The sequence below is a fragment of the Macaca mulatta genome, chromosome 4, assembly GCF_049350105.2.
Source record: "Macaca mulatta isolate MMU2019108-1 chromosome 4, T2T-MMU8v2.0, whole genome shotgun sequence".
Taxonomy (NCBI): domain Eukaryota; kingdom Metazoa; phylum Chordata; class Mammalia; order Primates; family Cercopithecidae; genus Macaca; species Macaca mulatta.
The window spans coordinates 137,826,399-137,847,031 of NC_133409.1; the positions used below are offsets into that span (position 1 = coordinate 137,826,399).

Sequence of the window (20,633 nt, forward strand, 5' to 3'; positions counted from 1 at the left end):
TATTATCCAGTTTCACAGATAAGAAACTGAAGCTCAGATAGGTTAAGTAACTTGGCCAAGGTCACAAAGCACATAACTGGCAAAGTCAGAAATGCAAAGTCAGCAGCTACCGCTAAGCAACAACCCCCTCCAGCCCTACACTCTGAGAGGCCATTAGTCAAAAAGCACGATCTGGTTATTCCACAATTCTGGACACAATCTGTGTGTGAATTTGCATTTGATTTGCATAAGGGATGTCACAATACCTAGATATCTTTCCTGCACTATCCCTCTCCCCGCCACCTGCCTCTCAACCAGGCTTTTCCTCCTTGAGATGCCTGGCAGGCTGGGGAGCACCATCTGGTCCCTCCCTCTGCCAAGGACGCCTTTGCTGGTTCAGAGTGTTCCCTCCCACCGGCCACTACCCAGTGCACTGAGTCGTCAGGGTGCACATCTGATGGGAAACTGCCTGGAGGAGGAGCTAAGTGCCAGCAGCCCCATTTCCTCCTGCAGATCTCAGGGCAGGAGTGCAAGGGTACAGGAATGGGCAAATGGGGGAGGGTCCCCGGACCAAGACACATCCTCTGTCTTCTGTCTTCAGCCCCAGATTTAGCTACCTTCTCGCCTCCCACGCCTGCCCGCTGCTGTCTGGAATGCTGGGAGGCTGGAAGAGCTAGAGGCAGACTGGATGGGGAGATGGAAGGGAAGGGACCTGGAGCTTGAGCTCTCAGTGGGAAGGAGGAGAGGAGGCTGCGGGCACCCTCGTCAGGGCATGGGTCTCTTTCCCCTCTCCTTTCTCTCTCAACCTGCACTTTCCAAAACGGTAGCCACAGGCTTAATGTGCCCATTGAGCCATCAGATTTTGAAGACTTCATATGAAAACATAGTATATAAAATATCTCATTAATAATTTTATATTGATTATATGATAAATAACATTTTAGACATACTGGGCTAAATATAAAATTAATTTCATGGTCAGGCACTGTGGTTCACGCCTGTAATCCCAGTACTTTGGGAGGCTGAGGCGGGTGGATCACTTGAGGTCAGGAGTTCGAGACCAGCCTGGCCAACATGGTGAAACCCAATCTCTACTAAAAATACAAAAATTGGGCCGGGCGCGGTGGCTCAAGCCTGTAATCCCAGCACTTTGGGAGGCCGAGATGGGCGGATCACGAGGTCAGGAGATCGAGACCATCCTGGCTAACACGGTGAAACCCCGTCTCTACTAAAAAATACAAAAAACTAGCCGGGCGAGGTGGCGGGCGCCTGTAGTCCCAGCTACTCAGGAGGGTGAGGTGGGAGAATGGCGTGAACCCGGGAGGCGGAGCTTGCAGTGAGCTGAGATCTGGCCACTGCACTCCAGCCTGGGCAACAGAGCGAGACTCCATCTCAAAAAAAAAAAACAATACAAAAACTAGCTGGGTGTGGTGGCGGGCACCTGTAATCCCAGCTACCTGGGAGGCTGAGGCAGGAGAATCACTTGAACCCAAGAGGTGGAGGTTGCAGTGAGCCAAAATCACACCATTGCATTCCAGCGTGGGCAACAAGAGCAAGACAGAAAAAAAAAAAAAAAAAAAAAAAAAACTACTAATGTCACCTGTTTCTCTTTACTTTTTTTTTTTTTTTTTTTTTTTTTTTGAGACAGAGTTTTGCTCTATCACCCAGGCTGGAGTGCAGTAGCGCAATCTTGGCTCACTGCAACCTCTGCCCTCCAGATTTAAGTGATTCTCATGCCTCAGCCTTCCGAGTAGCTGGGACTACAGGCACCTACCACCATGCCCGGCTAATTTGTGTATTTTTAGTAGAGATGGGATTTCACCATGTTTGGCCAGGCTGGTCTCGAATTCCTGACCTCAAGTGACCCACCCACCTTGGCCTCCCAACGTGCTGGGATTACAGGCATGAGCCACCACGCCCAGCCTTGTTTCTCCTTACTTTTTAAAATGTGGGCACTAAAGAAATTAAAATAGCATATGTGGCTTGCATTTTGGCTTGCATTATATTTCTGTTGGCCAGAGCTGTTCTCAACCCCATCCTACGGATCAGGCAGTTGCTGTTCTATAAAATACTTAGTGCAGGGTCCTGTTTTGAGTTGAATGGCTCTTTATTATACCTGTATTTTGGCAATATACACCCCTCACCCTCAGAGGGCCAGTCCAATGTAGGGTTCAGAGCATGAATTTGACAGACTGAATTTAAACCCACCCGTAATATTTCTAAGCTGCATGACATTGGGCAAGTCAATTCGCCTCTCTGTGCTTTAGTTTGCCAGCAGAAAAATGGGAATAATACAAGTGCCTATCTGAAAAAGGCTTTTCTGAAAAAGGTTTTTCTGAGGACACATGAATTAATAGGCATAAAGAACTAAAAAGATTGTCTGGCACAGAGCAATTACTGTAATTGCTATAGAGCTATTATCTAAAATTTTGGGCTGCTCCTTGCTAGTTTCATGTGTCAGATAATATATTATGCCCTTTGGATGCATTATTTTATCCACTCCTCCAAATAATCCTACTGGAACTGTGACCTTCATTTCTAAGAGGCAGCATCTGAAATTCAGAGAGGTTCAGTAACTTGCCCGAGGTCACACAGATAACCAGTGGATGTGTACCTGGATCTGCTTCACTCCAGGGACTGATCCTTAAGCACTATTCTGTACCACCTCTCTTAGTAAATGCCCACCAAGACCCTCCAAAGTAACACCACTACCTCTTCCTTTTGCTCCAGATCCCTACCTGTATCAAGGACCTGCCAGTCTGAGAAGTTTCTTGTCATAAGGCCATCCAGGGGCCACCTGCCCCTACATTACCAGCCTCCAGCATGCAGGAGACCGTAACAACATCAGCATTGTTGGACCCCAGCCACTCCTCAGTCTCCACCCAGGACAAGTCCTCCACTGGCGGACACACTTCAAGCACAGGCCCACAGCCCTCAAAGCCTTCAATCACACCAGTCTCTGCAAAGTCCAGAAACCCACATCCTGGGGCCAATTTCCATCGGATGCGCCGGATCATTGCTGAGGATCCTGAGTGGTCACTGGCCATCGTGCCCCTCCTCACAGAGCTCTGCATTCAGCACATCATCAGGAACTTCCAGAGTGAGTCTGTCCCTGCTTTGGGTGGGAAGAAGAAGGCCAAGAGTGGGGCAAGGTGGGTGGGGACTCTCTGGAGCCAAGACTGCAGAACCTGGGTCCTGGGGCAGCCCCTGCTCTCCCGTATGGCATCCTCATACCTACTCAACACTTCCCTTCCACCCAGGGCCAAGGCAGTTTCTCCTTCTGTTCCCACTGGTAGATCCCACCAGGCTCCCACCCACACTGCACCCGCCATGCCTCTGCCCTCTCCTTGCCTTTTCCACTCTCTCCAACAAAACTCAGCCTGAGCCATATCTACTTCCTTCTCCAGAAAGCCTTCCCAAGTGAACCACCCTCCACTCTGATGGAGTCTTCCATGCCATGTAAGGTCTCTTGGTTTGTTCCATATTTTGTGCTCTGTAATATGGATCCTTTCCAAAGATGGGTTGCCAGCCTCTCCTACCAGATGGAGCGCTGTCTGAGGACAGGGCCATTATTTCATCTCCAGCAACTATTGTCACCCAGTCTCACTCATTTTACTTGTTTATTGTCAGCCTCCCCTCACTGGATATAAACTCCAAAAGGGAAGAGCCCTGTTTTGCTTACTCTTATATCTCCAGCACGTGGGACATAGTAGTCTCTCATAGTGGTACCTCCAGTTTCTGGCACATAGTGGGTGCTCAAAAAATTTCTTGTTTTGAAATGGATGAATCAAATAAGATTGGAAGCCTCTGACCTCAGGAATTGTATTCCCCATCAGACCAGGTGATAATTGAGAGTTGGACCTGAGAGTCTTCCTCAGTTTGGGAGCTCCCTGAGAACAGATGCTGAGATGTCCCCCTTCAGGCAGGGAACATCCCAAAGCTAAAGGCTGGTGTCCCACCCTCCCCCTGATCTCCCCTGAGAGGAGAGGCTGTCTATCCCCTAAGCAGGGAAGGGTCTTCCCTTTGCCTGGTGCTCCCAGGCAGGCCCAGCCTGAGGCATCATGTTGAGGTGTCCCCCAACACTGTGACCCCATGCTTTCCTTCCTCTGTTCCCAAAGATAACCCTATCCTGAAGCAGATGCTCCCGGAACACCAGCAGAAGGTCCTGAACCACCTGTCCCCTGACCTACCACTGGCTGTGACCGCCAACCTGATAGACAATGAGAACTACTGGCTCCGCTGCTGCATGCAGCGCTGGCCCGTGTGCCACGTGGCCCACCATGGTGGCAGCTGGAAACGCATGTTCTTCGAGCGGCACCTGGAGAACCTGCTAAAGCACTTTATCCCAGGCACCACGGACCCCGCGGTGATCCTCGACCTGCTGCCCCTCTGCAGGAATTATGTGCGCAGGGTCCACGTCGATCAGTTCCTTCCGCCGGTGCAGATCCCGGCCCAGCTCCGGCCAGGCGACCAGTCGGACTCAGGCAGCGAGGGAGAGATGGAGGAGCCCACCGTTGACCACTATCAACTGGGCGATCTGGTAGCTGGCCTGAGCCACCTGGAGGAGCTGGACCTGGTGTACGATGTCAAGGACTGCGGCATGAATTTCGAGTGGAATCTCTTCCTCTTCACCTACCGCGACTGCCACTCCTTGGCAGCTGCCATCAAGGCGTGCCACACCCTCAAGGTACTGTCTGCTCCCAGCCTTCCCCCCACCCCTCCTCCGCATCTCTCAGATTCCCTCTCCCCTCCTCTTCCTCCTCTATTGTTACCTTCTTCCCATTTCCTTCTCTTTCATTGGCCAAGTGTTTTTTGTTTGTTTGTTTGTTTTTGAGACGGAGTCTCGCTCTGTCGCCCAGGCTGGAGTGCAGTGGCCGGATCTCAGCTCACTGCAAGCTCCGCCTCCCGGGTCCACGCCATTCTCCTGCCTCAGCCTCCCGAGTAGCTGGGACTACAGGCGCCCGCCACCTCGCCCGGCTAGTTTTTTTTGTATTTTTTAGTAGAGACGGGGTTTCACCGGGTTAGCCAGGATGGTCTCCATCTCCTGACCTCGTGATCCTCCCGTCTCAGCCTCCCAAAGTGCTGGGATTACAGGCTTGAGCCACCGCGCCTGCACCCTGCACCAAGATACACAGTTCTGGGGGTGTAGAGATGAACAAGGTGCTGCTCTTCCAGTTCACCAGTTTGTTTCATTGAACAAACATATGCACTCCAGGCCCTGTCCTAGGTGCTGAAGATTCAAGGATGAGCAAGATTGTGCCATTTGTGCCCTCTGTAGCTTGATGGGATAAAGGCACTAATTATCAATCATATTGCCAGATTTAGCAAATGGAAATACAGGACATCCAGTTAAATGTGAATTTCAGGTCCAGGCACGGTGGCTCACACCTGTAGTCTTCCAGCGACTGAGGAGGCTGAGGTAGGAGAATGCCTTGAGCCTAGGAGTTCAAGCCTGCAGTGACCTGCAATCACACCACTGCACTCCAGCCTGGATTACAAAATGAGACCATCTCCAAAAAATTTGAATTTCAGATAAAGAGCAAATAATTTCTAGTATATGTCCTGAATATTCCATGGGGCATTCTTATTTATCTGAAATTTATATTTAACTGGGCATCCTGTACTTTTTTCTGGTACCCCTGAATTGTGATGAATGCCACAAAGAAGAGATACTCTTATGAGAGATTATAAAGGAGCATTTGACCTTGCAGGGGAAGGCTTCCCTGAACAAATGTCACTTACATAGAGATTAGAAGGAGGAGTAGGAGTTATAGTCTCAGAGGGAGGAACATTCCAGGCAGAGGAAGCAGTGCATACAGGCTCTATGGGCAGAGTGAACTTGGCCAGCTCAAAGAGAAAGAGAAGACTGTGTGGCTGGCACAGAGTATGAGGTGGTCAGCCTTGCTGGGTAAAGGAGGCCTTGTCCAGGAGGCTGTCTTTATCCTTAGGAGCTCTGGGACACCATCCAAGTGTTTTAGGCAAAAAGGTAGGTACCATTACTGGATTTCACACGTGAAAAGGTCACTCCGTCTGTGAGGGATGATGGCCTGGGCAGGGTAGCAGTGGACGTGCAGATTACCTAGGAGATCATTGCCAAATCCAGGTGAGGGTGAGGGTCATTTCAGCGAGGGTAGTGTCTGTGGAGTCTCAGAGGAGTGGAGAGAGTCAAGACATATTTAGGCAGACATGTGTCTGGCATGCATGGGCCACACTGGCATAGGGAGGATCTGAAGGAGAAGGAAGGAGAAGGAGGTGAGGTGCAAGACGTCTGGCTTGTGAGGCTGGATGGCTGGAGGGGCCATTTGCAGAGACAGGGAATGTGGGAAGAGGATCGGTTTTGAGGGGAAAGAGTGTAAGTTTCAGTTAGAGGCATCTCAAAGAAGGGGTCATTTTGTTAGTCGGGTAGAGGGTCCGAAGCTCAGATGAGAGGTCTGAGTTGAATGTGGAAATGTATGCCGTCTTCATGAAGGTGGCAGTTGCAGCCCTGGATTTGGATGGAGTCTCACAGGGGAGAGCCAAAAGCAAGACAAGGAGAGGCCTGGCATGTGGTCTTAGTGGAAGAAGAGCTTGCCAGGAAGCCAGAGGGAGGAGGAAATGGGGGACATGGCATTGTGTCACAGAGCAAGGGAGGGGTATGTTTCAAGTAGAGGGAGTGAGCAACGGGGTGGAATAGAGCTGAGGACTGGATTTAGTGAATGTGGAGGTCACCGAGGGGGAGCTATTTCAGTGGAGTGGCAGGAACAGAGGCCAGATAGCAGTGGTGTCTGGGGAGAGTGGGAAGTGAGGAATGGGTGGCTGTGATCAGCTCTTTCAAGAACTTGGCTGTGAAGGAGGAAAGGTACAGCCATAACAGATGAGAGCTTTGGGTTCCTTCAGAATAACTCACACATGTTTAAAACCAGTGTAAGGTTCCATCCAGTTGCAAGAAAGGGGATGAATGTAGAAGAGAGGCACGGGTTCATAGACCAATAAGTCAGTGCTTGGTATCAGGAAAATGACAGGTTCCCATTCAATGGCTGGGAAGGCAAGAGGAGAGTTCACCTGCTGAAAGAGGGAGCTCAGCAAGGAGGCCCCTGAATTATGAGGAGGCTGCAAAAAGCTGAAATAGTTGTTGTAGATTATAGGCAGGTATTTTGGCCAGAGAAATATAGTTAGATTGGCATGCAGCGTTACAAGCCTATTGGTGGTTCCAGTGATAGCAACCAGTCCCGTCAGCTGATGTTTTCTATTTTGTCAGTTGCTTGCGCACAGGCATGCAGAAAATAGAGAGTGGGGCTGATCCAGGGTAGGGCTTTGCCAGAGAGATGCAATGAAAAGAGAAAAGACACAAAAGACTCAGCTGGGTAAGAGGAGCATAAAGAGGAGTGAACTGAAGGGTAGGGAGAGAGAGGTCAGACACTCAGAGGTCTCAAGGGAGAGAGAGGAGCAGGACAAGCCAGCAGGAAGGTGAGGGGGAGAGGCTCCCATGGACAATATTCATACTGCCAGCCCCATCCCCTTTCCTTCATTCCTTTATCTCATCCTTTTCCTGCTTCTCCACCTCCCCACTTTCTCCCTGGTTCTTGCCCTGGGAACCTCCTTCAAAGAGGTCCTCTCCTTGCCCTGGTGGATCTTGGCTGGCAGAGGAGGATGCAGTGAGCGGCTGAGGCCTCAGGCAGGCTTGGATTCCAAACCTGTCTCCACTGCTTCAATCACTGTATTACTCTGGGGAAATAATGTAAACCTCCATTTTCTATCTGCAAAATGGAGAGAACTTTCTCTTCTTCACTGAGATGCTGAAGGTTAGAGATAATGGTTATGAAAGACCCAAGCGACCAGGCGTAGTGGCTCGTGCCTGTAATCCCAGCGTTGTGGGAGGCCGAGGCAGGTGGATCATGAGGTCAGGAGATCAAGACCATCCTGGCTAACACGGTAAAACCCCGACTCTTCTAAAAATACAAAAAATTAGCCAGGTGTGGTGGCGGGCGCCTGTAGTCCCAGCTACTCGGGAGGCTGAGGCAGGAGAATGGTGTGAACCCGCAAGGCGGAGCTTGCAGTGAGCCGAGATCGTGCCACTGCACTCCAGCCTAGGTGACACAGCGAGACTCCATCAAAAAAAAAAAAAAGGAAGAAAGAAAGAAAAAAGAAAGAGCCAAGCATGTAGTAATTGCTCAATAAACAGTGATCTTTCCTCCCTACTACCTGCCACCAATTCTACACTACTCTGCCATGCTGGTAGGCCTGGCCCCCTCCATGACCTAACCAGGTGGCCAACACTAGGTGAGCCAAGTTTGCCAAAGATCTAGGTGGGCAGGCTGATTATCCCTGGTGCCATAGACCCTCTGCCTGCCCACAGATCTTCAAGCTGACCCGAAGCAAGGTGGATGATGACAAAGCACGCATCATAATTCGAAGTCTTCTGGACCACCCAGTCCTTGAGGAGCTGGACTTGTCACACAACCTCATTGGGGACCGTGGTGCACGAGGTGCTGCCAAGCTGCTGAACCACAGCCGCCTGCGTGTGCTCAACCTGGCCAACAACCAGGTGCGTGCGCCTGGTGCCCAGTCGCTGGCTCATGCTCTGGCACACAACACCAACCTCATTTCCCTCAACCTACGTCTCAACTGCATCGAGGATGAGGGTGGCCAGGCTCTTGCCCATGCCTTGCAGACCAACAAGTGCCTCACCACACTGCACCTCGGTGGCAATGAGCTGTCTGAACCCACCGCCACACTCCTGTCGCAGGTGCTCGCCATCAACACCACACTCACCAGCATCAACCTGTCCTGCAACCACATCGGGCTGGTGAGCCACCTACTCTGGGCTTGTGAGGGTGGGTGTGGAATCCGACTGCCAGGAGTACTTGTGGGATAATTGTGAAGATCACAGACTTTACATACTACATACCGCATCGAGTATGCACACATACTGTGTATCCCAGTGATTATTATTTTTCCTTTAATCCTTACAGTTACCTAAGTAACTGTATATTAACCCTAAGCGTATTTAACTCTAAATATATTTAAGTATATAACTAAGTATATTTAACCCTACTTTCTAGATGGAACACTAAGTCTGAGAGGATTATGAATTGCCCAAGGGCATCAAGTCAGTAGAAAGTGGCAAGGCTGTGGTTCAAATCCAAGATTGATTGAAATCCTGAGTCCTTTCTAATAGACTGTATCTCTCAAACTTTCTTAACCAAGTCTAAGAGTAAGAAATGCAACTTATGACCAGGCACAGTGGCTCACGCGTATAATCTCAACCCTTTGGGAGGCTGAGGTGGGTAGATCACATGAGGCCAGGAGTTTGAGACCAGCCTGGCCAACATGGTGAAACCCCATCTCTACTAAAAATACAACAATTAGCCCAGTGTGGTGGCATGCACCTGTAACCCCAGCTACTCGGGAGGCTGAGGTAGGAGAACTGCTTGAACCCAGGAGGCAGAGATTGCAGTGAGCTAAGATCATGCCACTGCACTCCAGCTTGGGTGACAGTGCAAGACTCCATCTCAAAAAAAAAAAAATGCAATTTACATGAACACCAACATAAACATAATTTTGAAATTTATGACGTGATATATGCTGATATTTTCCTTTACATTCTACTCTATTGTATTTTTAAATGCTTCTGTGACCCATTAAATTGACTTTGCAACACACTGCTGGGTCACAACCACAGAATGGTGGCATTCTGCCTCCCAACATGAAATTCTTTCACATTGGGGCTAGCCCACCCAACCCAGCAGGGGTTGGAGCTGTGATGACCATTGAGCGGGGCCCTCCGTTAGGTCACTGAACCCTCTGCTAAACCTCCCCATGAGAACCTTGCTCACCTACACAGGCACATACACACATGTGCATGCACACACACACACATACACACACACACACAGACACACACACACATTTTCTAGAGGGGGTGCTGTTGACTGCAAGTAATAAAAAGCTTAACCAGAAATGGCCTTAAGCAGGAGGAATATTCAGTGTCTCCCACAACCAGAATTAGAGGGTTGTAGGGTTGGTAAACCCCTGGGTTCAGTGCCACCCTCTGCTCTGCCCACCCCAGCCTCGTGGCTAAGGCCTCTCTAGTGCTTCTCTCGGTCCCAAGATGGCTGCCACAGTTCTGACATCTCACATAGGGACATGCCCAGAGGCAGAAAACAGGAGAACACCTGCTCCCTTTTCTTCTCTTTTTGGAGTGAGGAGAACCTTCCCAGAAGCCACCCCCTCTCAGCTTCCCCCTCGCATCTCATTAGAGTTGTCCCACATGCCCATGGCTGAACCAAAGGAATGGAATTCTCATCATTGCCAGAGATTCATGTTTTTCAAGCTAGTAGGGTTGAGAAATCAATTTAGTGGGTATTGGCTACCATTTTTCAAATGGAAAAGAATAGAATATGTCAGCATGCGTCACAAAAAGGTTAAGTATTGTTTTGTGAAACTTTATGTTTTAGTCACATCTACATGAAAATGTGTAGTTATGTATGTCAGATCCTGGGTAGTGATGTATATGACCCCTTCCTTTGCACCCTTCTCCCAGGACGGTGGGAAGCAGCTCCTGGAAGGCATGTCGGACAACAAGACCCTCCTGGAATTTGACTTGCGCCTGTCAGATGTGGCCCAGGAAAGCGAGTACCTCATTGGCCAGGCCCTCTATGCAAACCGAGAAGCAGCCCGCCAGCGGGCCTTGAATCCCAGCCACTTCATGTCAACCATCACTGCCAATGGCCCTGAGAACTCTGTGGGATAAAATGACCTGACTTGGATCATGGCCCCAGCCCTGTCCCTCATTTCATACCCCTGCCATGCCTGCTGCAGACTATCACTCTGGTTCAGAGGGAGCAGGGAGGGGGACCGTGAATATCCTTGGAGTGATCAAGGGTTGTATGGATGGAGACATGAGGCAGGAAAGGGAGACTGGCATGGGGGAAGAAAGGGTATGCAGTAGGAACCCAGCCCCTGTGCCCAGGGAAAGGATATTACTGAACCCCCACAAATGACCAACTTCTTCCAGGAATAGGGAAGTCAGAGAGGTGTGTGAGGGACTGTGCCTGCCAGATTCTCCCACGGGGGCTGCCTGCCTCCCTGACTCCCCTCCCCACCATTTTCTTCTCTACCAAACAGATCCTTGATCTTCAAACACGCACGCACACACACACACACGCGCGCACGCTCTGGCTACAGCAGACCTATGTCTGGCTCTCTTTGCCACCCTCAGCCCTGTAGATGCATTTCCCTGTTGCTTGACTCTGCTTTAGGTGATCCAGTTCTATAGGCCACTCCATCCCCTATTTCCCCAACCCCCAACCTGGGACGGGGACAACGAAATGACACCAGGGACTCAGACCCAGTGGCCTCCTCTGGGGAGGCAGCTGTAGATGACGACTTCCAGGGAAGGATGACACGATTCCTGCCACCCACCCCAGAGAGCTTCCCTGGGAGGGAGGGAAAGAAGTGCCACACTGGGACAGGAAGTCAGTGAGTCATCCACAACTTTATTATCCACCAGTTTGATTTGTACAATCTTTGCGCTTAAATCCACGACAAAAAGGCCACAGTGTGATGCACCCAATTGACAGAGACCTGTCTTCTCCCCAGCCAGGCCCAGCCCACCCCACAAGCCCTTGTCCCCAGGCCACATGGAGCCTTCTAGGTGCCCTCCATGAGTCCCCATCACTCTGTAGCTGTCCACCCTGGGGCCACACCTACAGGAATCACATCAGCCCCCAGGACCACAAGAGACCTAGCTGACTGATTCAGGCTGAGCGCCATTCCCCATCCTCCTCAGGCTGATTGATTGGCCCAGAGCCTCCAGAACTGTGTCCCCAAAGGGCAGGTCATGGGCTACAACCCCAATCCAGGAGTGCCTGCTCTCCAGGGACTCCTTCCACTAAGCAGACGCTAAGCAGAGCACCAAAGGGGGCTTGGGAGTGACTGCATGTGTATGCCTGTCTAGGCAACCTAGAGTCTGTGTGCCTGACACCCTCTGACAGTTCCAGAGTGCAAACGTGTAGGTGTGAGGGTGTGTGTGTGTATAGCCACAGCTGCTAGCAGAGGTTCTAATTAGAGAAACAAGAACATTCAGTGTAAAGTTTAATTTTAGAGATTAATTTTCTGGTTTTTGTTTTCCCTGGCAATCAATAAAGCTACCAAGAAAATAGACCAAAGAATTGGTTTCTCTCTAAGTCTGTGCGTGTGTGGGAGATGAGGCTGTCTGAGACGACCTAGGCAGAAATGGTCAATACAGGCAAAAATAATAATAGAGGTCCCCCCTTCCCCTCTTCTGAGACCAGGCTCTGTCTCAGGAACAGGCCTGAGGGAGGAGGAGCCATGTTCCTCCTCCCCTGGAGCCCTGAGGTGGCCAGGCTGTCCCCACACAGAGCATGACATCCGGGTGCCAGCTGGCTAAGAAATGGAGCCTGAGGCCGCAGCTCACCACCTGTACCTCACAGATGTCCATCAGAGGAAAGAAGGGTGCTCCAAATGCCAGGCCCCCAAGGAGCACAGACTCGGGATCCAGGCAGGTTCAGTGCTGATAGGCAGGTGGGCACTACTGCCAGGGAAACCTGGTGGGCAGCCGTTTCCCCTGCCCAAGCCTCTCTCTCTCTAGTCTCTTCTCCCTCCTCACTCAGCCATCTCTACCTGAGAGTAAAGCTAAACCCTTTAGAAGCCATGGGCCATGGTATCCCCACAATTTGGGCCCCTCTCCCTAGGAAGAAGGGAAGGGGAGCCAGAGGTGATGTTGCATAGGTGGAGGCCACACAGTTGGTGGTGCAGGCCTGGCTGGGCTGGAGGAAGATGACAGGGGCTGAAGGAGGGGAAGGAGGAGTTCTGATGGCTCAGGCGAATGTAAGCAGCATCAGGGGTGAGAGATGTGGGTGGCCCAAGGGTTATCCTCTCTAGCCTGAAATGTGAGCTCAAGCCCTGGGCACTAAATCTGCTGGGGAGACTTTAGCCAGGGGAGTTGGGAGGGCAGGAGGGCTGTTCACAGACATGCACACTGAAGCACACTGGGGTGGAGGTGGTGGGGTGCGCACAGGGAGAGAAGGCGGTGTCAGAGCTTTAGGGGAACAGGATGTGGGGCCAGCACCCTGGGGTGGTGGCAGGATGCCCCTTTGAAGACCCTGGGACACACAGCAGGGCTTCAGCTCATAGGATAGGGGAGGATGGAAGGGTTGGGCAAGATTTAGAGAATGCTTGCCTCTGACCCTGCCATTGGAATTATTTCTCCAGTTGGGACTTGTGACAACGTCCTCAGCCCCCCGAGATGTGTTTGAGGGAAAAGCACGCTCCACTCCTCTGCACAGGTTTAGGGAGGCAAAGACCGCCCCCACAGACACCCCACCTTTGGAAGTCCTTTCCTCTACCCTCCACTACCCTCTTCTCTCTTACTCCCACCTGCTTCCAGAGGTCCCCGTTGTCACCCAGGTCTATGTCATGCTCTCTCCCCTTAGTCACTCGCCCTGACCAGCTTTAACAAGTGCCGCCCGGGTGTATCTCACACTCTCTAAAGGGAGTACACACCCAGAACCCAGGTGAGGAGGCCCCTGCCGGGAGGCTGCAGAGTTTAGAGAAAGGACTGAGGTACACAGCCCTCCACATTTCACTCTCCTCCCCACTGCACCCTGGCAACAGCTCTGCAGGACCAGGGAGCGGGAGATGAGTGCCGTCCGTGCGGTGAGCACAGTTCCTCTGGACCTGGAGTGGGGGCCCAGTTAGATAAACAACAGCGGAAGGAGCGGCAGAAGGGAAACCCCAATCTTGGGGTCAGCGCCAAGAAGAGGGCAGCAACATTTCCACGGTGTTGGATGGAGGCTTGGGGCTGACACCTGGCCCCAGCCTCAGACCCGCTAAATGCATTAGCTAGTTGGAATCCAGCCTGCTGGTCACCAAACCACTGCTCCCTCCATAGAGAGAGGCCCCAGGGGAGTGAGGCCACGGAAGAAGGAAAACCCCAAGTTCCCTTCTCCACAGCCTCTAAATCTCCCAGCCGCACGCCAGGGCCTCTCCCTTCAGACAAGGCCCAACGCGGGGCCCCACGGTAGGGTTGTCATCTAACAGTCAGAAGATCTGTTGAAGGGCTGGACAGGAGGGAGGTGTCCCTTTAGGAACTCAGGGGTGGGGCTGGAAGAATGACTCTGCCAGGGGGATCTCGGGAAGCAGCCGACCCCCTCCCACCCATCGGTCTCTTTATGTACAGGGACGACAGGGGTCTCGGCCCCATCCGGGTCTGTCTTGCGGCCCTCACCTCCCTTTCCCTGCCCCCCGCGCGGCCTCAGTCACCGTGATGACTCGCCCTGCGTCGCACAGGGAGCACAGTCCGGCGAGGGGCAGGCGGGAGGGCGGCGCGGGCCACGCCGGGGACGGAGGTCACAGTGAGGTCTCTACGCAGGAGCCGTGGCGGTGCAGCGGCCGGTGGCTGTGGCCCAGACACCCCTCCTGCCGGTGGACGATGAGGACTGGAAAGTAGAGGGCGTCGTGGTAGGGCGGCGGAGGCCCGGCCTCCTCCTCGTCGTCGTCCTCGTCGTCCCCCATGCTGGCCTGGCTGGACAGCCGCGTCTGCTCCGTGGGGCAGCTGGCCTCGTTGACGCTCCCGCTGCGGCTGCGCCACAGGCAGCTGCGTCGGGAGCCGTAGAGACGGCCGAGCGAGAAGCGGCTGCCCCCGCAGCCCGCGCCCCCACCGGGGCCCGGGCCGGCCCGCGGGCTGGCGCAGATGCTCAGGGCACTGCGCGAGAAGATGGACGAGCTGCTGACGGCGCGCTGGCAGTGCTCGCAGCTGCGCCGGTAGGGAGCCACGCCCGCCGCGCCCGGGCCGCCTACCCCGCCGTAGCGGCACGAGGGCGCGTAGCCGCCGCTCGCCCCGCCGCAGCGCGTCCCGAGCCCCGCCAGGTCCATGAGCACCGCCTCAGAGTAGCTGGGCACCAGCTGCTGGTTGGAGCGGATGTGCCACTCGAGCTCCGTGCTGTCCACCGTGTTGACCCGCGGCAGGCGGTGGGTGAGCGGGGGCAGCAGCTCGTCGCTGGGGCTGAGGCCGCCGCCCGCGCTACTGGCCGACCCCGGGCCCTCCAGGCCAAAGAGCTTCTCCACGTGGTAGTGTGCGTAAGCCGTGCGGTACTCTGCCAGCACTCGCAGCGGCCACGACAGCGTGAGCAGCGCCGCGGCCCAGAAGGCCGAGGAGCAGGCGTACCAGGGCGGCCGGGCCGGGTCCGGGAAGGCCACCATGAACTCACGGAAGTCCACGTTCTTGAGGTGCATGCCCTCGCGTGCCTCCATGTAGTCGTCCAGGCCCTCGTTCTCTGCGAAGAAGCGCGCGCGCTGGCACAGGTACGCGTTCTCGGCCTCCACGCTGGCGAAACTGAAGCACTTGGTGAAGCGCAGCCTCGTGGCCGGCGCGCCCTCCAGCCCCACCAGCGTCTTGGACACGTCGCGGACGCCACAGCGCGCGTAGTCGAACTCGGCCTCCGCCACGTGCGTGTTGACGCGTTCGTGGTAGACCTGCGGCGCGGGGGGCAGGCGGCTGGGTCGCGAGGAGCCCGTCAGCGGTGCCCGCTTCTGCCCACTCACCCTCGCCCGCCCCATCGCTGCTCTGGTTGCCTGGTCGGACCCTAAGTCTGTCTTGGTTTAGGTGCCGGCTGGAGCTGGTTAGGATCTTTCCGAGTTGCAGAGCAACTGACGCCCTCTGCATAATCAGACGTGAGGACCGGACTAGAACCAGCCCCACCTGTGCGTATTTAAATTCTAACTAAACCCTGCGTCCTCTAGGGGTCAGGCCCTGGCCAGGAACTGCCCCTCTGGCTTGCCTGATCCATTTGCCACTGCCTCTGTTTTCCAAAGTGCTCCCGCATCACCACAAACAGCCTTCTCTTCTTCTTTCTTCCCTTTTACAATTGTGTTTCCAAATGGGTTCCCCAGAAGCACTCCCTAAAGAACCCCTCTGTCTCTAGTCTTCCTGTTCAGGCTATAGCTATCACTCAGCCTCCTTCCTGCTTCTCACCGGCCCCAGGCTTCTGTCTGTTGATCCTTATACTAAGACAGATGGCCTACATCTGGGAACGTCTCCTCCAGGACTCCAATATGTCTCATCCTGGCGAGTCCACAAAGTGCTGATTGACCTGCCCACCCCCAGTGAGACTTCCTATGCCCACCTCTTCTTAGACCCTTGAACTTGAGATCCAGGAAGCTGGGATTGAGCCTAGCACTACCACTTAAGAGCAGCAGACTTTAGACAAGTCACTGAGTTTACGTGTCCATACCTGTGAAAGAGAACTCAGTAGCAGTCACCTCACTGAATAGGTAGAGCATGCTATGATATTGGGCATGTGAAGCCATCTCCAACCATTAAGCACTAATTTTTTTTTCTTTTTTCTTTTTTTTGAGATGGGGTCTTGCACTGTGGTGATCACAGCTCACTACAGCCTCAACTGCCCAGCCTCAAATGATTTTCCCACCTCAGTTTCCTGAGTAGCTGGGACTACAGGTGCATACCACCACACCAGCTACTTCTTTTTATTATTTCTACAGATGGGGTGTTACTATGTTGCCACGAGGCAGGCTGGTCTCAAACTCCTGGCTCAAGAGATCCTCCTGCCTCACCAAAGTGCTGAGGTTACAGGCCTGAGCCACCACACTGTGCCATTAATCACCAAATAGACCCATTAAGCACTAAACAGTATACAGATCCTGGAGCCAGATTCCTTGAGCTCGAGTCTCATCTCCACCACATACTGCCTATTTGACCTTAGACATGTTACTTAAACTCTCCAGGCCTCAGTTTCCTCATCTGCAAAATGGGAATACCTGCCTACCTCATAGGGTTATTATGAGGGTTAAATAAATGATTTGATGTGTGTAAAATACTTAGAGCAGAGCCTGGCTCCTGGTCGTTGTTTGCTGTTACGACTATGGTTGTTGCTATTGCCCTGCTGTTGCAATGCTCATGGGAGCTCACTGCTGCCTTGTGCTCCTCCCACCTTCCCCCCAGGGAGGTGGGGAGGGAGTAAGGCAGGGCCAAGTGCCACCTCCCATGTTGAATGTCTTGCACTCCCCACCAGCTCCTCACCTGGGTGGTGGTATAGGCGTCTCCATTGCGGTATCTGGTGACCTGGCGGGTGCGGCGGACATAGTGGTAGCTGATGGCCTTCCACCAGATGCAGGGTGTGGCTTGCTGCATGCGGCCCACACGCTCCCGCACACTGCTCACATCAACACGGTGCTGCAGCTCATGGCGGGCTTGGCAGTGCCAACACTCCACCAGGTAGACGGCGTACAACATGAGCAGGAAGGCCAGGGGGATGTAGACATAGCCGTTGGAGCAGGGGCTGTCATGGTACATGAGGCTGTTGCCCTGGTAGGCGCTGCTGAAGGTGAGGCGCGTCACTGTGGTGACGTGGCACCAGGCCACTGCCCCCAGGCAGCCGTACATGAGCAGCGAGAGCAGGAGGCACTTCCAGTGGGACTCACGGCAGAGGGACTTGGTGAAAGAGGGCTGGATGGGACGCTGCTGCTCAGGTGGGCAGGGAGAGGGGCCGAGATGAGTGGGAAGTGAGAGCAGGCAGGACCCAGCACAGAGATGGATGCAGGGATGGAGGGGCAGAGGCCAGCACCAGAAATAACAAGCAAAGAGAACAAGGATATGGAAAGAAAAGGTGAGACCAAGATGGAAGTCAGGGGCCAGAGGTAGAAATGGAAGTGACACAGAGTGAGCCATGAGGATAGGAAAGGGGACCAGAATGCCAGTACAGGCAAGTGCAGAGAGAGACACCCCAAGAGGCAGAGAAAGATCAGAGCCAGAGATGGAGGCCCAGGCAGCAAACACAGATGGATAGGACGGTACCCAGAGAGTGTCCAGAGACAGACATAAAGAGGGCAATGAAACAGGAGAAGGTGTGGACAGGGAAGACAGGGGAGGACAGACAGACAGGCATCAGCGAAGGCAGGTCCCCAGCCCAGACCCCTTCCAGGTCCTCTAGAAAAGGGGGAGGGACCCACTGACATCACCTCCCCACTTAACAAGTGGGGCCCTCACTTCCAGATTTGTTTCAGTCCTAGGTTCTAGAGGAGCTGCTCCCCTCCGACCCATCCACCTCCCTAACCCTCACAATTAGCCTAACACCTCCTTTGGAGAAGGGCCTCCAGAGAACCCCAGGCCCTGTCTCATTCCCCATGTTCTGGACCCTGGTTCCCCTGTGAGTCTTCCTCCTGTGCCCTGACATCCTTCCCTTTGTCCTAGGATGGGAGGGAGGGGGCTGGGGTCCCTGAGCGGCAGGCAGTCCAGGAGGAGGTATCCAGAAGGGCAGAGGCATGTGGCTGAGGAGAAGACAGGCATAGGGGATGTGGGACCAGGGTAGCGAGGACAACGTTTGAAGCCCAGCAATTTGTCAAGAGAAAATGATTTTTGGTACTCTCTTGGAGCCTGTCTTTTAAAGCACTTGGCACATTCTGTCCCAGGGTTGGCCCAGGATTTGTTTACATGTCGGGCTCCCCACTAGATTGGGTACTCCTGAGGACCCACACTTCATTCTCTTTGCATCCTAGGTGCCTACCGTGGTGCTGGCCCCCAGCAGCCACATCCTAATTGAGTGTTGAGTTTGATTTATTGTAGTGGCCTGTTTTCCCACCCCTCCTCTCTGCTTTCTAGCTTTAGGAACCCATCCCCCCACCACACACACACACACACAGCTGCCTGCTGGGATCCTGACTTACCCCCTCAATTCCTCAAGCCTGACCTAGAGGCCAGCCAGGGAAGAGAGGGAAGAGAGGAAAAGAGTGGAAAAGAAGGTACAATAATAGGCATCGAGCCCTGGATCTAGAAGTATGGATAGTTAGGCGAGCTAGGAAATAGCACACAATACATGTGGACAAGGAGGTTAGGGTACATGTGCCTTTCGGGGAGCCTTGTCCTTAGGAGGTATGAACACATGGGCCCCTTCGTGTGCCTACCTGGTTGTGCGCTTGTCCCCATGTGGGTACCTCTGAAAGGGGCTTTACCTGCAGGCCTATCCCCTCTTGTGTGCCTCTGCCCTAGTGCAGGGTGCATGCGTGTGCACAAGTGTGCATGGGAGGCTGGAGTGGGGGTGCTCTTGGTACTTTCCTCCGTCTCTTTGTCTTCAGGTTCAGAGGACTGAGGACTAGTGACCCCAACTAGGGATATGAGGAAGCAGCAGGAGCCTCGTGAGAGGTGCACACCCCCCCTCCCACACACACACTCCCAATGACCACAGGGGGGATCCCCCTGTACACATCTGACCTCCTTAGGGTCCTAGATCAGGTAACACCACCACTTCCCCATGGTACCCTCCTCGTTCTGTAGCCCCTACAGGTCTCCCTTCCTGGCCTTCAGGGTAGCATCCCCCTCTGTGAGACAGGATCCCTGCCACCGTCCCCACCCCGGTAGAGCCTAGTCCCCTCTCTCATAAGCCCAGGGTCCGCGAGGCTCCGCCCCTAGGCCCCTCCCCCTGCCCGGGACCCCTGAGCCCCGCCCCCGGCGCGGCCCCTTCCCCGGCACCGCGGACCGCCGCCGGGTGGGGGCGGCGGCGCGGACTGCGGCTGCAGCTGCCGGCTCGGGGTGCGGGGCGCCGGCCGCGCTGCGGCGGAACCGGCGGGGGCCGCGTGCGATGGGGGATGGGGGGCCAGGCTGCGGCCGCGCTCGGGGAAGGGGCGCCCTCGACTCTCACCTCCTCTCGGGCGGGGCCCTCGTCCGCCGCCGCCGCTGCCGCCGCCGCCGTGAGCTCCTCCGGGACTCCGGGGCCGCCACCGCCGCCGCCGCCGCCGGCGGCGCTCTCTCCCGCAGCCGAGCCAGGGGGGGACATGGCGTAGAGGGGGCGCGTCGAGCTCAGGACCTCCCGGGGGGCTGCCAGGGGCCGGGGGCATCCTGCGCGGGCCCTGGGGAGAGGACGGGAGGGGGCGGGGCCCTCGCTGCTCCCCACCCCCCGCCGGGGGGAGGGGGCCCGGAAAGGGCACCGGGAGTAAGGGGCTGGGGGTTGGGGGTGGGAGGCAGGCTAGGGGGGCCGGGCCGGGGGGGCCGGGGCCGGGGGCGGGTGTCACCTTGAGGCCCTCGCGGCGCCGCTCCGCCTCCCGCCCGCTCCCGCCGCCGCCTTTTGTCTGAGCCGAGCTGGAGCCAGCGCGCCCCCCCTTCCTCCCAGCGCAGCCGAGCCCCGCCCCCAGCCCCCCAAACTCCGCCTTCCCAAGCCTACCTAATAACCACCCCCCGAAGGGGTAAAGCAACAGGGACTCCCCACACCCCTTCCCCGCTCCCAGCCCTGCTCACTGCACCTCCCTCCCGCACTCCCATCTTGGGAGAATCTATGCCGCAACTCCTCTCCATCTGTTCTCCGTGGACTGGGTCCCCGAGGTTCAACTAACAGCACCCCGCCACACACACACACATCTCTGGTTCCCCCAAGTTCCTGGGGCACAGGAGTGGGGAGAGGAACTTGATCCTTGAAACCCTAGGGAAGATCCTTACTCCCAGTTGCATGGTGAAGGGTTAAAGCAGAAGCTAGACTTCCAGAGGAATGGAATAGGGTGAAAGGGAAGAGACTGAAGCTAGAGGTGGGAAAGGACTAACAGAGGGCAGAGGGAGGACATTGGAACCGGCCTTCACTGAACCATCTTCCTTCCCTAAAAGAGCAGCTCCAGAGAAGCAGTGAAGTGTGTGCAATGCCCTACGCTGG

At 54.6% G+C, this 20,633-nt stretch overlaps 2 protein-coding genes across 4 annotated transcripts; one reads left to right on the forward strand and one right to left on the reverse strand.

Moving 5' to 3' along the window:
- The first annotated feature begins 2,679 nt into the window (after positions 1 to 2,679).
- Positions 2,680 to 12,119, forward strand: TCTE1 (t-complex-associated-testis-expressed 1). The gene is made up of 4 exons (XM_001099848.5): positions 2,680 to 3,079; positions 4,098 to 4,666; positions 8,315 to 8,764; positions 10,502 to 12,119. Exons 1-4 carry the CDS (start codon positions 2,803 to 2,805, stop codon positions 10,709 to 10,711), a joined length of 1,506 nt encoding a protein of 501 aa, XP_001099848.1. The 5' UTR covers positions 2,680 to 2,802; the 3' UTR covers positions 10,712 to 12,119.
- On the reverse strand, positions 11,437 to 20,063 carry TMEM151B (transmembrane protein 151B). 3 transcript variants are annotated; one of them, XM_077999839.1, is made up of 3 exons: positions 19,635 to 20,063; positions 17,021 to 17,315; positions 11,437 to 15,456 (listed from the first exon to the last, which is right to left on the reverse strand). In XM_077999839.1, exons 2-3 carry the CDS (start codon positions 17,291 to 17,293, stop codon positions 14,332 to 14,334), a joined length of 1,398 nt encoding a protein of 465 aa, XP_077855965.1. In that variant the 5' UTR covers positions 17,294 to 17,315; positions 19,635 to 20,063; the 3' UTR covers positions 11,437 to 14,331. The 3 variants fall into 3 exon arrangements, with proteins under 3 accessions (XP_077855965.1, XP_028703339.1, XP_028703338.1); XM_028847506.2 differs by having other exon boundaries at positions 17,021 to 17,461; XM_028847505.2 differs by lacking the exon at positions 19,635 to 20,063 and having other exon boundaries at positions 17,021 to 18,604.
- Between the last annotated feature and the right edge of the window lie 570 nt (positions 20,064 to 20,633).